The sequence below is a fragment of the Anser brachyrhynchus genome (genome assembly GCF_964034855.1).
Source record: "Anser brachyrhynchus genome assembly, chromosome: 6".
Classification (NCBI taxonomy): Eukaryota; Metazoa; Chordata; class Aves; order Anseriformes; family Anatidae; genus Anser; species Anser brachyrhynchus.
Window position 1 is genome coordinate 44,549,435 of NC_137700.1, and position 19,353 is coordinate 44,568,787.

General features: G+C 45.1%; 1 protein-coding gene across 9 annotated transcripts in view; it reads left to right on the top strand.

Annotated features, from left to right (window-relative positions):
- Positions 1–19,028, top strand: part of JAKMIP3 (Janus kinase and microtubule interacting protein 3) — a 94,327-nt gene extending 75,299 nt beyond the window's left edge. For all 9 annotated transcript variants that reach the window (XM_080596650.1, XM_080596654.1, XM_080596649.1 and 6 more), the window contains 2 exons: positions 511–1,721; positions 16,636–19,028. In XM_080596650.1, coding sequence (XP_080452776.1) covers positions 511–660 — 150 coding nt within the window. In that variant the 3' untranslated portion in view covers positions 661–1,721; positions 16,636–19,028. The remainder of the gene's footprint in view (positions 1–510; positions 1,722–16,635) is intronic.
- Positions 19,029–19,353: the final 325 nt, after the last annotated feature.

Sequence of the window (19,353 nt, forward strand, 5' to 3'; positions counted from 1 at the left end):
TCCTGGGCTCCCCAGATCACCTGAAAATGGAAATCTCTGAAGCCTTTGAAATAATGTGATGCCTGGGTATCAGCAGGCTAAGAGTTTGTCAAACAGAATTTCCTGCCTCTGAGAGAAAGGACAAGGAGAGAGAAAAACACAGCAGGCTTCAAAGCAAGGAGGCTTCTAGGGAATCAGGGTGTAGGCTCAGCCTGTGTTTGCTCCCCTGCTTGCTGTCGGGTTTCTTTTTTGGCTCCTAACTTATTACTCTTTCTCGAATGTAAGCAGGAGCAGAAATGCCCATACATTTGTGCTTGGAGCGGTGGCAGAAATTGCCATGTCATGGATGGCATTGGAAGGGTCCCTGTAACTCATGAAAGTGGACAGAGTACAATACAAATCCTTTTTTATTAGCTGTATAATTCAAACAGATATTTACAAATATAACCCTTACAGATTTTTGTGCATGTTATTTTTGACTGGATATACTTTCCTTTGATCCATGCTTTAATATATTTTTTCTTGTTTCAGCCTACTGAGGAAGCTGGAATTGGTTCTACGGTTACTAACAGGAAGACAGCATTGATTACCAAGATAGAAAAAGAGACATTGCGATTTCAGGAAAAAAAAAAAAAACACACAATATATCTCATATTTTGCTACTGGAGGTGGCAGAACTAATCTTTATGGCCCTTTTAGACTAAAGATGAACTGTCTTGGCTATGTGGAAATTTCTGCACAGGTGGAGTCTGCACCACTGAAATCTCTGACTGCATTTTCAAAAGCTGGAACTAAGCTGTCAAAGAAGAAAGCCAAAAAACCCCTCCCTCTATTAACAGTTACAGGCTTCTTCTACGGAGTCCTGTCTGCTGCTTGAAATAACTCTCAGCTTTACGTAAGGAGCAGTATACTAATTCAGATAAACTGAATATAATTTGGTTCCCTGCTGAGCAGGTAGTAAATTGCTTCTCTGTAGAAGTGACCGTGTCCTGTTTTATATGTCAGTCATTTATATTTGTGATTCATGGTTATTTAAGAATCTGTATTGAAAGAAGATTTTAGAAGGAGATCCAGAGGAATAACTCACCAAAAGATAAATGTGAATGAAAACAACGTGTTTTGTTCCAAGTTATTTTGTCATAACACAGGGTCTGTCCAATGGTTTGTTGAATATCCCACAAGCCCAGTATTAGGGGAAAAACATGAAGCTCCATTTGAACCCTTCAGGAACTAAAGTTGTAATTGTTTTAGAGTTTTCAGTAGGCCACATCCCACAGCACAATGAGAAATCTGGCACAATAATTTGTAGTTTGCCATTCCTGAATGATGCCAAAAGGCTTAACGTTGTCCCAGCAAAAAGCTCAACTTGAAAAAGAGTGAACCTGGAAATAAGTTATCCCTGGTCCCAGCAGTCTGAGCTGTGGAAGGTGACAAAAGGCAAAAGGAAGCACAAGTGCTGCAGAGCAGGAATACCAGAAGGAGGGGCTCAGGAGCCAGGAAAAGAAAAGTGGATCTTCTACGAAAACAGGTGAAGGAGGAAAAATCCAAAAGAAATCCAAGCAGTATACTTTGCCAAATGGGAACTGAACCTGAGTGCACAAATCTGGATTTGGTGGTGAATGCTAAGAACTTCCCTGATTACGTTGTTCCTACAATCCCCAGCAGCACAGGATGTTGGTGGAGAACTCTGCCCGTCCCTCGGAAGCATAAGGCAGACAGCAAAACCAAAGAGCTCCTGACAGGTAAGATGGATTGATTAATAAAAATTGATTTATTATGTAATTCTACAGGCTATATAACTTTCTTCATAACTGCATACTATTCATCTGTCTCACTCAAATGAAAATATTTATGATGATAACACAGAAAATTTTGAGTTGACCAAGATCTTTATGTAAATATTATTTATTTGTTTTACTTTAGTCTGTAAATTAGGTATTGAATTTCAGTATGCTAACTTTATTTTTTTCAAATCACTGATCACTCAACAAAAAGTTGCTATTTAGGTAATGAAATGCGCTGTCAAATTTGTGTGAGCATCAAGCAATCGTACTATTTTATAAAAATATACATTTTAAATGAAATAGATAAAAATGTTCATTTTGGATTGAAGAGACAAATATTATTCAGAAAAGCTTTCTAGTTCACCATTTCTCTTACGTTTTATCTAACTTACGCTGGTAATGAGTTACTTGTCTGGTAAACGTGATGGGAACAGTAGCGGGGTCACCCTAGCACTGCTGAAGCTGTCTTTTTTGGCATCTGAGCTGGAAGTCGCTCAGCTCAACAGAAGCTACTTCAGTCCATTTTCCAGAGAGCGACATTGCCTCTTATTGAGTGCTGTAAGGCTAAGCATATATATATATATACTGCTCGTAGGACTTGCTTCTGCTTCAAAGGAGGAATTGTCTCTTTGTACTTTAGCCCATCAGGTTTTGTTTGTTTGTTTGTTTGTTTTTGGTTTTTTTTTTTTGGTGGTGGTGTTTTTTTTCCAAATACCTTTTTTAAGCAGAATGTCTATCGAGTCTTAGTTTGAACATCTCTCTGCATATTATTGCCATGCCGCTCTGGAGAGGGATTCTGCCTTTAAAATCAGTCAGATGCAGAATGTCTGTGTATGGAGGGATGCATACAGGACGTATTAGAAACTATTTGTCTTTAGTGGTGCTTGCTGGAAATAATCTGTGCTCAGTGTCAGGTTTGATGATGCACGCTCTTCTTAGAAAGCTGCATGTGTACGTCTCAGTCCTGTTGTTCTTTCAAGAGGGGTCCAAATCCTTCGTGTCTGTCAGTGTCACACCGGTCTCCAAAGGGCTGGCATTTCCTAGTCTGTAAGATCAAGGAGTTCCACGTATTTAGTAACCTAAAAGAGAAACTCAATGGACTCAAAGAATGAAAATAATAAAAAATCAGGAAATAATTGAGATGAATCTACATGGCAATGGAGGGCTTTTTAGAAACAAGAACAGTTTAACAAAGATGACAAGCAAAAATCAGTAAGGAAGACTTACCCAATGGAAATCAATAGAAAGCATACAACACAAAATATAAATATATTAATCCCTTTCAGTATCTTGTTAGATTTGCAATATTTAAAAATAAAAGTGGTTTGGATTGTCATTAGTGCCTTCTGAAAATGTCTGTTGAAACAACTTTCCAGCAGAAAGTTAGGTTTCAAGTAAATGCTTTTTTCTTTGGGAATGTGCGCTTTAACAAGACGCACTGAGCTCCCGAGTGACACCCTAGCACGTCACCTGGCACCCCGGGCCTCGGTGCCATTGCCAGCTCCCAGACGGATAAAGCCCTCCGTCCCCTTGCCAAGAGCTCTGCCTTCCTCTGAAGCCCCACGCCCGCCACCTGCGTGGTTTTCCACATGGCTATGTGTGGGTACAGAGAGGCACTTGGGGGTACACCTTGTGGGACCACTTTGAGATATTTTATACAAGCACGACCTGGGCAGCGGGTCGGTGCCCTGGCTGTGGGCTGGCTCAGACCCCTGCGAGGCTGGGCGCTGCTGCCAGGCTGCGGGACGGCAAGGGGGGGACAGGACCTGCGCCTGCTGCTCCCGGCAGCCCGTCTTCGGGGCAGCTTCAGGAAGTTCTCCAGGCACAGCTAGCTTAGCTGCTTTTTAATGGACATTCCAGTTGTTTCAGAGATTGTGGACTTCCAGAGGTAGGTGGCACTAGCATATTTCTAAAAACATGAGTTGTCAGTTAAGCTAAGAGAATTTTTTTCTTGACATTAACTTTATATTTCTAGAAGGGTTTGAGTATCCCAAAATCTATACTTTTTTCCTGCGATCTTATTTTTTTTTTTAAATAATAACACTTATTAAAACTCTATTTGATATTTATTTAAAATAAGTAGCATCTGATAAATATAATTCAAAGATAATCAGATATCATCTGATATCAGATATCTGATAAATATAATTCAATAAACATCTGATAATTAGAATTCAAAGAATTCTACTTGGAAATTGTACATTATTGTTCTGTCATAAAAACCTGTTATTTCTTCTATTTGAGGCATAGAAATAAGATTTGCTGCAGTGATTGTTTGCTGACAAATGCAGTAATTAGTATCTCCTTCTTTCTGAAATACGCAAATGACTGAGGATTAGGCTGTAAGCTAAACAGAATGCATGTCTTCCTGAAAACTTGGACCTGAATGCACCTAGCCTTCTGCTTCTGGATATTATGTATAGAAGGACACACATTTGTGCTTGTTTTGTAGTAAGTAGAAACACATGCAGACATCTTAGGAGTCCCCCTGTCTCCCCGCCCCACCCCCACCCCACCCCACCAAAAAACCCAAACCACACACCTGAGACGTGACTTGCTGAAGCCTGGGTTTGCAAAAAGATTTGGACTTGCACACACAAGCTTGTATTTGAATGCATGGGCTCTAAGAATTCAGCAGCATGTGTCTAAGCACATATTCAGTCGAATCCTAAACTGATGTTGACAATTACACTCATTTTTTGTGTGTTTTTCCAAAAGGCTGAGTGGTTTCAGGTGAAAACCCGTAAGATGCTGCCCAGCAGAAGGAAACGTGTCCCTCAGGTTGCAACAGCCCAGGAGATGATGCTGTTGGGCTTCACAAGACAATTTTCCCTGCTCCCTGTTTGCTGCCTACAAGCTTCCTGCCCAGCTCTCCCTCTGAGGCACTACCTGATGTTAAACTGTACTGAAGATCAGCACGGATAAAAATGGAATGACAAAGATAGGTCCTGTGTCTGCCCCTATAAGGAGATATTCCCTCCATGAGGAAGGATCACAGCTACCCAAAAGGAAGGCGTGGGGAGCTGAGGTTGGCCTCTTCTCACAGATAACTAGCGATAGGACTAGAGGGAAGGGCCTCAGGTTGTGCCAGGGGAGGTTCAGGTTGGAAACGAGGAGACATTTCTCCTCAGAAAGAGCAGTCAGAAAGGCGTTGGAACGGGTTGCCCAGGGAGGTGGTGGCGTCACCGTCCCTGGGGGTGTTCAAGGAGAGGTTGGACGTGGTGCGTGGGGACATGGCTCAGTGGTGACATTGGTGGTAGGGGGTGGTTGGACCAGGTGATCCTGGAGGGTTTTTCCAGCCTTAATTGATCTATGATTCTGTGATCTGAGTGGTGGTCCAGTTTGATTCATGACTGCAAATGTTTCCTGTTGGTAATAGAAGAAAGTTATTTAATTACTAGTTTAATTATTTTAAACTTAAGTAAAATATTGAAAAAATAATATTAGAAGTTTATATATTTTTTTTTCAGTGACAGAAGGCAGGAGAGCAGACCTCAGTATAAAAGATGGGTGCCCTTTTCAATTTGCACACGTGGCATGTGTGAACATGCTTCAGGAGTGTGGGGAGATGCATGTCCTCCCAAATCCCCCATGACTGTGACCAGGAGAGAAACAGCTTTAGGTTCACAATGAACGGTCCCAGAGAGTAACCCATACACTTTCCAGATCCTCTAACCCTCGTGTTTCTTACATCAGTATGCTTTCATTTTAGGGGTGGTCTTAACGTTTTTAAGACAACATGGTGTTATTTCCTACTGTAGGCGCCACAGATCACTTAGAAATACCAGTTTCAAATCTTCAGCATTTGACCTTTTTATTCAGTGTGGGTAGTACCTACGAGTGTCTTCACGCCAGCTGCACTGCAGTGGGGCTGACCTGAGGCTGGCGGGGGCATTTCACCCCAGTGAACGCCGAGGCTTTTCCCATTGGGGTCGCCTTCTTTTACACCAGTGCTGGGTCTGTCCATGTGATCCTGTTCCTTTGGTAGATAATTGCTTTTCTTTAAATCACTCTATTGACTGCATAATCAAATTTCTCTTTTTTATTGACGTGCTTGAGTTGTCAGAAGAGATTTTTTTTTAAGGTCAGCAGCACATTTTTCCAGAAATTATCCACAGGGGAGATGATGAGCTACTAGAGCTTAAATTTTGCTTTATTGTTCTATCAACCACATCCTGTATATTTCCATGCGTTTTGAAAGGTGTCGTAAAAGGCTTACTTCACAGGGGTACAGAGATAAGGCTAATGAGTTACATTATTAGAATACCAATTGGGAAGTCATTGCTGTGCAGAATGACCCAAAACATCTTTGTTTAGCATAAGCCTGTAAAGAAAACACAAGTCTTTAGGAAGCCCCACCTGTGGGATGAGCAGGAGATGATAAAGCAAAAGATTCAAAGTCTGGTTGTGTTTCCTGTGTTGTACAGCTTGTGTAACTTGATCCCAGTAAAGAGCAGAATTTGGTTCAGTAATAGCAAAGTGATTTCCTGCAGACTGATAATAACCAGCGTATATAAAATGTAGGATGCCTCGTTGCACAGTATTTCTGCTTTAATATTTCAGGAGTTGATATAGACTGGAATACATAGAAATGACAATGTCAGTCTGAATTTGCAGTGTCTGGAGATGAGATTAGGTAGAGGTCCCCAGGCAGGAATAACGCCATCAATGGTGCTTAAGGACAGTTTAAGCACAGAGCGGATTTGAGGCACGTCTGGAAAGCTATTTGATCATGGAGAGGTTTCAGTTCATAAAGCAAAAGGCTGCAATTTACTGTTTTGCTAATTCCCACTGGAAAACAATTTGAAACAGACCTGCTGAGATTTTCCATGTAAGCAGGACATCTGCTTTATGGTAGTAATCTGAGATGCTATTTCACAGCAACAGACCCTCACACAGGACAGATTTGTTGCACTAACCTGGACACAAATGAACCCAGAAAATTCAATAGCATTATGTAATTTTCAATCAAACGCTCTTGGTTACAAAATACAGCCACTTAAAATGCTAAGCAGACAACAGTAAATTTCTGTAAAGAAGCACAACCCCAAAACAGTAAAATGCTTAGAATTAACATTGCTGAAGAATATTTTCTACTGACACGTCTATTGCTTTTAAGATCAGCTTGAAGTCAGACATTTCAGTAATATGGGCGGATATAGTTTCAATACTCTTTCAGGGAGCTCTGTTTTTCTTTTGTTTTGGAAAGATGTTCACATCTGATTGAGACACAAACCAATAGCCCCAAGCACAGGGGTGGGACAGGGGACTTCACCGGTGCAGACGGAGGTGTACAGGACGCCTGACCGCAGCGTGGCCAGGCTGGGGCTGGGCTGCAGCCAAGCTGCTCGAGTACTTCCATTACGTTTGAATAGTGCAAGGTCTGTTTAACCCAGTTTTGCTTTGAGATTCAAGAGTAAAATTAGCTCCAAACCCAAAAATGAATACAACCTAAACTGCGTACTTTTTACGTATTTTTCTCGGAAAGCTCAGTGGAAGCATGGAAGTCATCCAAATGGTCAAAGCACGCGAGTCTCATATGCAGAGTCCTGTTTTGTGGTGTGGCACTTGATATACAGCACATAATCCATATGAGTTTCCTTATGTTTGTGATAACTAGCAGAGAGCTTTCTCTGAATGTAAACACTTGGTAAATCTGTGTACTGTAGTGGTAATTCCTTGCAGCATCTGCTTCCCCTTCAAAGCCTCCTGATCTTGGAGCCCATATTTTTCTTGGGAAAACTCAATTTCTGTTCTGTTGAGCTTTCATAAAATATGGGGTTAAATGCCTTAATTAACATTTAAAAGAGCCCTTAGATCTGTTGAGAATTTCCACAGTTGCATTTGAGGCAATGACAGTGTTTGTTGGTGAAACATTGATGGTTTCCATCCGCAGTGCGTGGTAGGATGTCCTCTGCTCACAGCTGTGCTCCGCGCTACAAAACTTCCCAGGGGTGGAGAACAGAGACTGGAATTTGGAATAAAATGTCCACAGAGACCTTTCTGCTTGGGCTGACCATTTCTTGGCACACTTCACAGATTAGACGCACTCTGCAGTAACAATTTGTTTCATGTGTATATCATATTAGTGATTTAATTTATTATTAACCAAAAACAAGCTAGCAATTATAACTGAGATACCCATTCAGTCCTAACTTGGTACAGAACTGAGAATTGTGTTGTAAAAGCCTGGTCCACCGAGCTGTTTTTAAATATATACATGGCCTTTTTAACCATTCATTTTCAAAAGTACACCCAGACATCATAGGTTCTGGTTTTTTGTTTTGTTTTGTTTTGTTTTCTGTTTTTTTTTAGGCCTGAAACATTCTTCCCCTTAATTTTATTCTTGCAAATAACAAGGACACATTTTTAGAACACAGTAAACTCGGTAGTATCCTGAAGAATTAATTAGCTGGAAAATCTATTTTAAAGTGAATTCTCTTTTGAAATGCACTAAATTTGTAAATGGCTAAAAGTGTGTATACACACCCCCACCACATATGTATATCTATGTAGATGTGTATGTATATATGTACAAAGATATATACATATATATATATATAGCATTCATTTACAGGACTTGTAGCAGTCAAAACCTTTTGGGAAGTTGTTATACATAATAGCAAAGAAAGAGAAAAAAAATATATTTTTTTTTGAGTTTACTGTAGCATAAATTAGCTGGATCCTCTCTTTGGTACCTGTCAAGGACCTCATCCTCTGAGCCCCATTTCATGCTGGTAGGAAGAAAACAACGGAATTTGATCAGCTGAAATAAAATTATCTTGACCAGTCTTCTATGTTTCATTCACATCTTGAATAATCCCCTCTGCAGAGAAAGCACCGTGTTATATTAGCACTACAGACAGTCTTTGCAAAGAGGCAGAGCCCAGGCTAGTTTTGCAAGGCCATACTTGGTGTAATCCTTAGCCTCCAGCTTTCCTAATGGCATTAAAGTGCAGAAAAGGGTCCCCACAAAAACAGCAAAACTTTAACACCTTTAAAAACTTTAAAAAATATAAATCACACCTGGTGACACATTGTGGCCTTTCCAGAGCTCTTGTGGCCGTCTGACAGAGCTGGGGTTGCCCCGGTCCCTGCCCAAGGCTCGGGGCTGCTGGAGCTGGGCGCCAGCCCGCAGCCCGGGCACTTCTTTTCCAACGTGAATGATCCTGTGGTTGTGTGACCTGTGATTGTGTGACCTGTGATTGTGTGATCCTGTGATTGTGTGATCTGTGATTGTGTGATCCTGTGATTGTGTGACCTGTGATTGTGTGATCCTGTGATTGTGTGATCCTGTGATTGTGTGATCCTGTGATTGTGTGACCTGTGATTGTGTGACCTGTGATTCTGCGGTTCTGTGATTCTGCGGTTCTGTGATTCTGTGATCTTGTGGTTGTGTGACCTGTGATTGTGTGATCCTGTGATTGTGTGACCTGTGATTGTGTGATCCTGTGGTTCTGTGATCCTGTGATTCTGCGGTTCTGTGATTCTCCTCCCGCCCCGTGGAGCCTCTGGGCTTCTGCAGGGCTCCCCACGGCACCTTCTGTGCCTTCCCGCAGCTTGCTGCTTCCTGCTGGGCGTCCAGGAGCCGGCTGATATTTACGTCTGATCGGAGGGGGAGATCCTCAAAAAGGCTTCAGCGTCAGTCTGTCAGTACTGATCAGAAAAGCAATTATTTAAATTAAAGGTTTATGTCAGTAAAAAATTAAAAGTGAAATGTTCGTTTCCTCAGAATGATCTGAAGGGACAGCGGGGAGAGAAACGAAAACCATCACTTGGTACTGTTCGTGAAACCAGATGAAATCTGAGGTCAGCCAGGGGACGGAGGCGGGGATGTCTGAGCATGTCCCTTTCCCTTTGGTGGGGAACCGAGATGCTCAGCAAAACCCCTAACTATTATCTGGAGGACTGGATTTTGAGTGTAAATGCAAATTAGCTAGATTAAACTTAGTTTTTATGACAAGTTCACAGTGCTGTTGGCCACAACTTTTTGTGAATTCTTGCTCTTTATTTGTAAAGGTTTCATGCAATACGCCTGAAAAAGTGGTACAGCAGTTTGACAGTATCGTGTGGTAGGAAGACTTGACATTGTGTGTCCCTTCTAGCACTAGTGTGTGTATACAGAAACACAGAAAGGTATTGCAAAGGGTTTCTCTTGCGATGTATCATGGAGAATCACGATTCTGTTGATTTGTGGTTGGATAACTAGGTGAGAATAATGAATATTTGACTTGGTATTTAGCATTATTAACTATTAGGAAGTCGTGTTACCAAGCCCTTAAACTCCCAGCTTTATCTTCTCAGCCTGGTTTCCTAAGGACACAGCAATGTGTGTCTGCCTGCCCAGGCCCAAACCAGGTAGTTTTGTCAAGTAATTCCAGTTAAGGTAAATTCCTACAGATTGTAGGAAAAGAGGATGGTGGCTGAGAGAGACAGAGGTTCAAACGAACGCACTTACGGACAGAAAGCTTGTGGCAGGTCACAATGCACAGCAAGGCATAACAGAAAAGCAGGCCCTGGCAGTCCTGCTGCTGCTAACCGTGCTGCCTTTGGAGGCACTGTCCGGACGCAAGGCGAGTGTAGGGCGGCCGTGGGCGCTCCGGCTGTGGGCAGCAGCAAGGGCAGGCAGCGGGCAGCGCGCCGGGGGAGGCTGAGCTAGAGCGGGACGGCCCCATAGGGGCTGTGCAGGGAACCTCGCGTCGGGGTGCTCGTGTGCATGGGATGCTGCTCTGTGACCGCCACTCGCCTCTGCTGTGCTGGGTGGTACCTGACACCCAGTTTTTCTGGTGAACCCAGTGGACCACGGTGTCTCCTTGTAACTCTCATCTGCTCCAGGGTGGCACAAACGTAAGGGCTTCCTCCATTCGTGTGTTGTGGCCAGCTTGCCAGACCGACCCTAATCCCCGTGCATGCACCTAGGTGTGTGCACTGAGCCCTGCGCACCCCAAACCCACCGCCTTTGCTGCATACGTGCAGACAGTCCTCAAGGCACTTATGCAGTGGGGCTGATAGGCACAGAGATTGTGTCCGCACTAATGGTCAATTAGGAATCCCAGGCAAACCTCCTCCAGGAAGAGAGGACCTGTCTAAGGAAGTAAGACCTGTGATGGCCTTCTTACAAAGATCTGTAGAGGCAGATGTAGGAAAATTTGTTGTGTCAATGGCTTTTCCTAGAGAAAGACTGTCCCAGTGGCCTGCTTCACTCTTGTTACAAGTAAGAAAATACCCTAGGGATATAACAAATTGATAAAATGAGAGTTACAATGACCGTCAAGGAGATACAATCACGCATTAGCAATGCTGTGACAGTCACTAAGGTAAGAGGACTGCAAAATCCTCACACGTTGTCAGACCGGAGCAACCCAGTCAGCCTGTGCTAACCGTACCGATAGAGAGTGCAGAATCCTAACGGCTGGACGTGTGTAATCTAACAGATTTATGAGAGCGTTAATTGTAGCTGTGTTCCCTAAAAACTGCCCTAAAAAGGTCATCTAGAGAAGAGAATTAGTACCATGTGGTGAGATGAGGCAGCTGCCTTCACGCAGGACCCAGAGCATCCCTCGCCGGGGCTGATGCCGGGGCTGACGTTTTGCCCTGATTTCTGGCCGCGGGGCTGCTTGCTGCCCAGCAGCCGCGTGAGCTGCGTTCGGGTGTCAGCCTGCATCCCCTGCATGAGCTCCGCGTTCGCCACTCGGCCAGGCTCTGCACCGCTTCGCACCGCTTCCCTGGGAGTGGCAGCAGCTCGTCTGCTGCCCGTGCCCCCGCGCGCTGTAATTAATGTTTGTGAGTAACTGGGTGCTCGACAGAGAACCGTGTTTCTGCTATTTCTGTCTTCCAGAGATGTTTAAACGATTTGTTCCCATTGCATTTCTCAGAGCTGATTCAGCACAGAATATGTGAATCGGGTGGATCTTTTTATTACCTGCCAGGCTGTGCAGCTACGAATTTCAAAGAGCATGGAAGCTTTGGCCGTGAATTCAGGGGGGAGCACATGATCTCCTAGGGCGGTGGAAGGGACTTGGTCCCCTTGTGGCAATAGCTGGGTACCCATCGATGTGTGTGCTTGGTCCCAGGCGCGAGCAGCGGGTGTGTACAGCTGCCCCTCTCCAGCTGCCAAGGCAGACACAGCTAGGAGTGATGTTACGTCTTGCTGCCATCCAAAGGCTCCTTTTCCTGCAGCTTGATTTTGGAAGTTCAAATAATCAGTTACTAGATATTTGACCAGGCTGTGTGGAACTGAGTGGCTTCCTCACCGGCAGTTGTCCCAGGAGTCCCCCAGACAGGAAATTCCCAGTCCTCGTGCAGTGCCTGGCTGCCCGGGGAGGCATTCCCACCTAAAGGCTTGATTTCCTCCGGGGCCTCTGGCCAAGGCAGCAGATGGATGTATGCACTGCATAAAGGGTTCTAGCCATAAACTTATCACTTGCACCTTAAAGTAGAGATTTCTGTAAGGGCTAGGTGTTTTGAAAATCCACATTGTAAGTGTCAGAAGATATACTTTTTTTTTTTCTTACTTGGAAACAAATCCATACTATTTATGTACAATGATGTACATATATATTATGTACAAATAGTTGTATTATGGAATGTTTTATGTATAACAAATTAAATTTGATAGCTATTTTCCAGTGCCATGACAGTTATCTAATGGATTGGTCTTCTAAAAAAGCATTCAAACATCACTTACCAAATGCATGAAAATTATATGCAAATATTTTTTTATGTGGATAATAATTACAAATCCACTCATAAGCACCATATGATACAAAATTCAAAAAAAAAAAAACTTTGTTAATTGTGAATTTTGCTGTTCAAGAACCACCCTAACATCAGCTCTGTAGTCTCAAAGTAGTTTATTTCAGTCTGACTTTGAGCTTTTGGGTAACCAGTCTGTGTAACTGCCTCATCTGCCCACCATAAAGCCGTTTCCTTAACCCCGTACGTCCGGGCTTAGGTGCTACCAGACAGGACGCCCCACCAGGTTTACCCTCGGATTGAGGCGCTGGATGTGCACAGAGTGATGGGGGCTGGCAGGCGCCTCCTGAGCTGCAGGCAGATCCGAGGCAGCAGCACGTCCGCAGTGATTCACTCGCACCTGGAAAAGGAAAGGTTGTAAGACAGCTTCCAATTATCAATAATTACTTTTATAGCGATAGGGGTTTTGCTGTGCATTAGGTACCTACAGGAGGAACTAATGGTAACCATGAGGCCAGTATTTTGGAGAAGCAATAAATGAAGGACTGTGGAGACGCCAGGCAGGGCCAGTGGGCAGGGCGCCGGGCCCGGTGCTGCGCAGCGAGGCGCGGGGCTGGATGCAGCCACTGCTGCTCACGCTCCCTCGACGGTGCCCGAGGGCAGCACCGGCACGAGCCCCGGGCAGGCAGGGCTGAGGGCTGCAGCTACCCACGTGAATGCCACCGGCAGCAGGGGTGGCACCAGCGATTAACGGGTGCTGGGTTTCTGAGGGGCAAAATGAACAGCTTTCAGTGCAGAATCGGCCCTCGCTCTAAACCAATGCGTGATGAACACAGATAAATTCCATGTAACCTGTTCTGGTGTGAGTACAAGGTTCAAGCCAAGGTTTCATATGCTGCTTTTTGGGTGATACGGAGTTTTAGGTATAGATAATTATAAATCTTCTTTTCATTTTCTATCACACTCTGCTTCAAAATCTAACCTGAAATAAAAATGCTACAGAATTCTTCCTATATATATGTATTTACATATATACATAAAATGAAGAGTATCCAGTTTGTTGCCAAAAAATTTTATCACTTAGATATATCAAATAAATCATTCATAAAGGGAGGAAACAGCTTTGAAAAACCCTGTTATTAAGCATGAAAAGGCCAACACTATTTTGGCCTCTAGCAGAAGTAATTTGCAGTGTATCAGATTTCCTCACATCTCCACCAACAAAAACGGGTAAGTGTAATCGTGCTGCAGGAGTGCGTGGCTTCTTGCACCTACACGTCAGAGGGATGCTGGTGCCAGAAGCCCCTCTTTGCCTTACACGTGGGTCTGTTTATGGTGAGGCATTGAAAAAGGAGGGAGCAGGAGCGGCTAAAAGCTGGACGTGCTGGCTCTTACCCTCCTGGGTGAGAGACTCAGCAGAGCGCGCAGTGATGGGAGGGGAAGGAAGGATGGCAGCTCCTATCTAGGTCAGGTCCCTGCCACCACTGCTGGCGTTAGAGCCGCTTTGCCTGAGCCCTGAGCCCCGAGCCCCAGCCCCGGGGGCGGCCGCGTGGGCCGGGGGCACTGCCCAGAGCAGCCCCGCGCAGAGCCCCGAGCCTGGGTGCAGCCCTTCGGGTCCCAGCCCTGCGGAGATTTCTGAATGGAAGTGCTTTTCTGCTTATGAATAGTTATTTTGCCTTGCATATGTTCACAAGGTTTATCAACATAAGCTGATAATATTGGGTGATTTTTTATGCATACAAATATCCAGTTGGTATAGGAGACTATTCTAGCAGGGGAAGAAAAGCCAGAATTTGCAAACTGGTGTGCTCGGGAACAAAATACCTGACGAACATTCACTGGATTTCTTGCAGAGTACTCTTAAATGCCAAAATCAAAATAAGAATTAAGAATTTAGTAACAAATTAAAGACAGTACAGGCTGTTAGGTGCTGACTGCTGAGACACCTGGGGCTGATGGCTGAGCTGCGTGCCACAAAAGCCATCCTGCTGCCGGCTGGGCAGCTCGGGAGGTGGGCAGAGGCCCCACGGACAGCAGGGCAGGCTCGGGAGGAAGGCAGCTCTGGGAGCTGTAAGTTCAAACTGGCCTGGCCCACAGAACTGGAGATTTTATTTCAGCATTAGGCAGAAAGATGCTCCTGTAGAACAGTCTGAATTTATGCTGAGGCTCATTTTCATAGAGAAATTAATTCTAGAGAATTAAACTAGGAAAACTGTATGAGTGGTGTTCAATCACTCATCTGGCTTACATAGTCAGATATTAGCACAAAATAACATCTTAAAAAGAACGTGCATATTTTCCAGCCTGTGGCTGCAGTGTAATTTGCGTGAGTATTGGAAGACCCATAATTATTATTAGCCTGATCTTAAGCTAATGTAGATTGCCATAGCTTCATTGCACCTAGCACAGATAGTTTCCTCTGTATCAACAGGAAAAAAAAAAAAAAGAAGAAAAAAAAAAAGAGGTCTTCCCCCCGCCTCCCCGGGAGGAGCTGCCCCGCCATCTGCCATGAGGAGCACGCTCACAGTTCTGCGGGTGCCGCCGAGTCGCAGAGCGGCAGAGGTTGGAAGGCGCCTCTGCAGACGGCCGTGCCCAACGCCAAGCGCACCTCGCTGCTGAAATCTGCCCAGCTCGAGCAAAAATCGAGTCAAACTTCCAGCCAATTGAAACTTGCTCTGGCATTTCAGCCAATTATTAATCCTGCCTAACATCAGCACACTAAGATATCCTAACATAGTAACTTAGCTAGCTGCATAACAGCCCGTGTGTTTCGGTTATCTCTCTGTTATTCCCTGAACATCTCTCATATTTTCCCCAAGAAACTGTGACATACGCACGCCGCTGCTGGCGGTGCCGGCTCCCGGCCATATGGCCGTCTGCGCTGCGAGCGCGCGGCCGGGCTGGCTGCAGGGGCAGCGGCACCATCTGCGGGGCATCCCCCGGGGACGGCCCTGCCCGGGCACTGCCAGCCTCCTGCTGAGCTCTGCGAAAGGCAAGGGCACGCGAAACGGGGCTCGGGCGTTCAGCCCTGGGTGCTGTGTTTAAACAAACCCCCTGTAAACCTCCTCAGTACCTTTTGTAAGTAGAGTTATATACATGTATGTATGTGTCCTTCAGTTGCAGGTAAAAGGGATACGCATAATTACAGGCTAATTAAGGCAATCATTTTTACAGATTGGGGGGAAATAAAAGTCTCTTTGGTAGAAGATTGCGTGGTGTGAGAACAGTAACTGTGTTCCTTTTAAAATAAGCAAACATCAGCCCTCCAGCCGGTGCCAAAGAGCAGCAGGCAGCTCCCTCTGCCCAGCACCTCCTGCCCCTCCAGCAGTGGAAGCTTTTCCATTTACCTCACTGGGCACGGGAAGGACACCAGGCAGGTTTTTTAATATCAGTATTTCCTGCACCTCCTCCTGCTGAAAAGCCAGCTACAACTCCACCGCACGGCGTGCGTTAGCTCTTTGCCCCTGCCTTGGCCCAAATGCAGGTGCTTTGTGTGGGCCAGCTGACGAAGCTGCTGTGCCTTCCTTCTCTGGTCTGTGCACTATTGTTTATTCTGCTTCCCATGCATTTGCCCTAGAAATACCGTTCTGTCTGACATTTGGCTAAATTTAAAGCTGCAAAGAACGGTCCAGGAATGGAGCACATGGAAGGGCAGGAGATCAGCTCGCATGCAAGGGCAGGATGCCGTTTTGTGGCATCTTTCCTCCCTCGAGGAGGTCCGATTTGGCTCCTCTGGGTATTTAACTCGTCCTTGCTGTGACACAATTCCTTCCTCTGCCCATTGCACTTGCATACAGCTGTCTGTGGGGACCAGCTCTCTTTGAAGTGGCTTATACCGCTGCGTTGTCTCTTTGAAGTGCCCAGTGCCTGGCAGGAGCATTTAGCATCGATTATGTTCCTGGCAACAGACCGAGATGTGTGCTCACGCAGGATAGCCATTAAGTCCCTGGTTTTGGAAATGGAGAGGGGGATCATTTCTACTGGGTTTTGTTTGTTTGTTTTCAGAGAACAATTACAATTGGATAAACCAACTCCAACTGTAGATAGAACTGAGCCATGTAATGCCACCTGCCAAACCTCATAAACTGGAAATGCTGAAGTGCTGGGGACTGAAAAATCACCTACTGGAGAGACAATCGCAGTTGTAGTTAATTCTGATGTTTATTTTATTCTATAGGTACCTGCACTGCTTCCGCAACTTATGTTGAGTTTATAAGCTAAGAAGAAAATCCCTTGATACTGAAATCCTAAAAAAACCTCCAGATGTTTGTACATCAATCGTCCACTTTAAACTGGACAGTGTGAACAGCAAAGGGAGCTAAGCTACAAAAATATAAGAAAATGAATTATTCATAAAAGTGTTATATTTGTACTGAAGTAGTATGACAAAACATTTTAAAGCAAAGGTTATGGATTGTGGTATCAGCATATGATTATACTGTAAGAGTGATTTAACTAATTCCAGTTCTACCAGATATGAGCATCTATACTGGAATTACGCAGACGTGCTAAATTTTTACTTCCCCGTTTTATGCATAAAATGTTAAAGCCTAAGTGTCCATTTTGAGTTCTCCTTAAACATGATGTCTTAACATAATTCATTGACTTGGAAGAACTGCAAACAATAGTATGTGGTAACTACCTGCAGTCCAAGACATTACTCGGCTCTGGTGGAGACGTTGTTGGCTGGAAGTCTGCTGGGGCGTCCCATGCTGGCATCTGTCGAAATGCCTTAACTTACCGCCTGAACACACAGCCCCGGCGCTCCGGGAGCACAGGAGCGCGGAAGCTGCTATCGGTGTGAATATGCAGGATATCTGCTGCGCTGTTCAGGACCTGGAACAGCGAGGACCAGTGTCTTTGGAAGTTGCTCGGATACATTTCACCTCGGTTTACTCAGGCCATGCTTCTGCATGTTGTGTATATACGTCGAGAATTTCAGTTCTGCTTCCCCCTAAATTAGGCGTTCTTAATCATGTTTTCTTTAACAAAAAGCTAACTGTACAGGACAGATACATGTGTAAATAAGGGATTATGCTTATGTATATGTTAATATTTATATGTAAAAAGTTATGTACATAGGAAAGAAAAAAATGGCTCAAAGAATGTTTTAAAAAAGTTTCTTGTGTTTAAAGGCACAGACAGGACATTTACATAAATGTGCTATTTAATTTCAACATAAGCGTTTTTTTTGCCCAGTTTTCCGTCACTTTTATGTTGATCCCATCGGGGCTTGGTGTGACGAGCAGGGCTTTGTGCAGCTCACAGGGCCCTCGGCCGCAGTGAGAAGCCGTCCTGGCGAGCGGAGCCCTCACCGGTGAGACAAGCTGCACCCGACCTCGGCTGCTGCCTTCTTACGCATGGCTCCTGCGCGGCTCCTAAAAGCACGGTGGTCTCAAAGCCACGGGGCCGCGGGGGGGGGCGTTCCCCGAAACTGGGCTCTGTCTCAAGGCGTTCCTCCTGCAGCCCCCCCATGGGTGCAGGCCGCCGGGGCCCAGCCTGCTCGAGGCTGGCGAGCGCCTGCTCCGCGACCGAGCGGCCGTAAGCCGCAGCCACCAGCCCTGCTCCTGCGTGCACCCTGTGAAGATGCCCCAAGCCTCCTTCAAACAATGGCAAGCCAGGGGGGCAGACACAAGACGAACCACGTGTATCACCGCTTTCATTACCGATCTATTACCATAGCTATGTTTGCCTACTGGAATTTGAAAAGTACATATAAATGCAGTAGCTCATAAACGTAGACTTTCTGAAGAAATGCCAAAATAGTCCTAAATGTTCACAGTCCAGGTAACGAAGCACTTGGGTTGATGTGAACCACGAGTTGTGCTGACCGATTACAGCATATGCATAGCAATGCGGATTTTTTTGATTACGTCTAAACTAAAATCCATTCGAATTGCAGCTTACTTCGTCAACAACCGTATGTTGCGTGTTTCAGGCCTGTACTTCTTGTTCAAGCTGTTGAAGGACTGTGGCTATTAGTTAAAGTATTCTGCTCTAGAAATATCTGTAGCCTTCAGTGTATCCTCGAGTGCCTTACGCAGCTCGTGAACAAAACTACTGACAGTGAAGAGGAGACGGGAGTCATTCCTGGTGGTCTGATGCCAAATCCCCGGGCGTCTCCAACGCCACCGCTGAAACCTGGCAGTGGGCAGTGTGTTTTAGCACAGTAATGGATTTAGTTTAGACTCAGGAAATTGTATTGTGAATATGTGTATTAAACCATGTACTTACGTATTGTACATTTTATAAAAAGGAACTATTGTAAATTTATGCAAACTGTAAACCAGAGATTTTTTTTTTTCTTTCCCCCCCTATGGCCAATGTGCCGTGACTTGTGTTCTCTAAGATAATCTCTGAATAACCATACCCTGAATACGTAACGTTTGGTTCAGTGCTGAGACAGTAATTGACAGGCCTAGAACAGGGCTGGATTGATCAATTACAGAATTTTACACATATTTTTGTATTGTGATTCATATGATATATATCAAGAGACTTTCTATTCATTTGTAAAATACATAAATTATTGTAAGCTTTTAATAAAAAGATCTGTTTTAAACCTTGAAATTAGACAAATCGTTTTGTTTTGTTTCTTCTCCAGGCTGCAGATGAAAGCCTGTGGTTAGTTACGGCCACCGAGCGGTTTGTGTTGTCCGGTTTGTCTCATTCTCACGCCCTAGCTCTCAGCCCCGGGGCTTTACCTGCGCGGCCGGCATCACGACAACGCGACGGCACCGCACGAGCGATCACGACCGAAGCGCGCTCCCGCAGCCCCCGCAGCCCCCGCAGCCCCCGCAGCCCCCGCAGCCCCCGCAGCCCCCGCAGCCCCCGCAGCCCCCGCAGCCCCCGCAGCCCCCGCAGCCCCCGCAGCGTGGCCTCCCCCCGCGCCCCC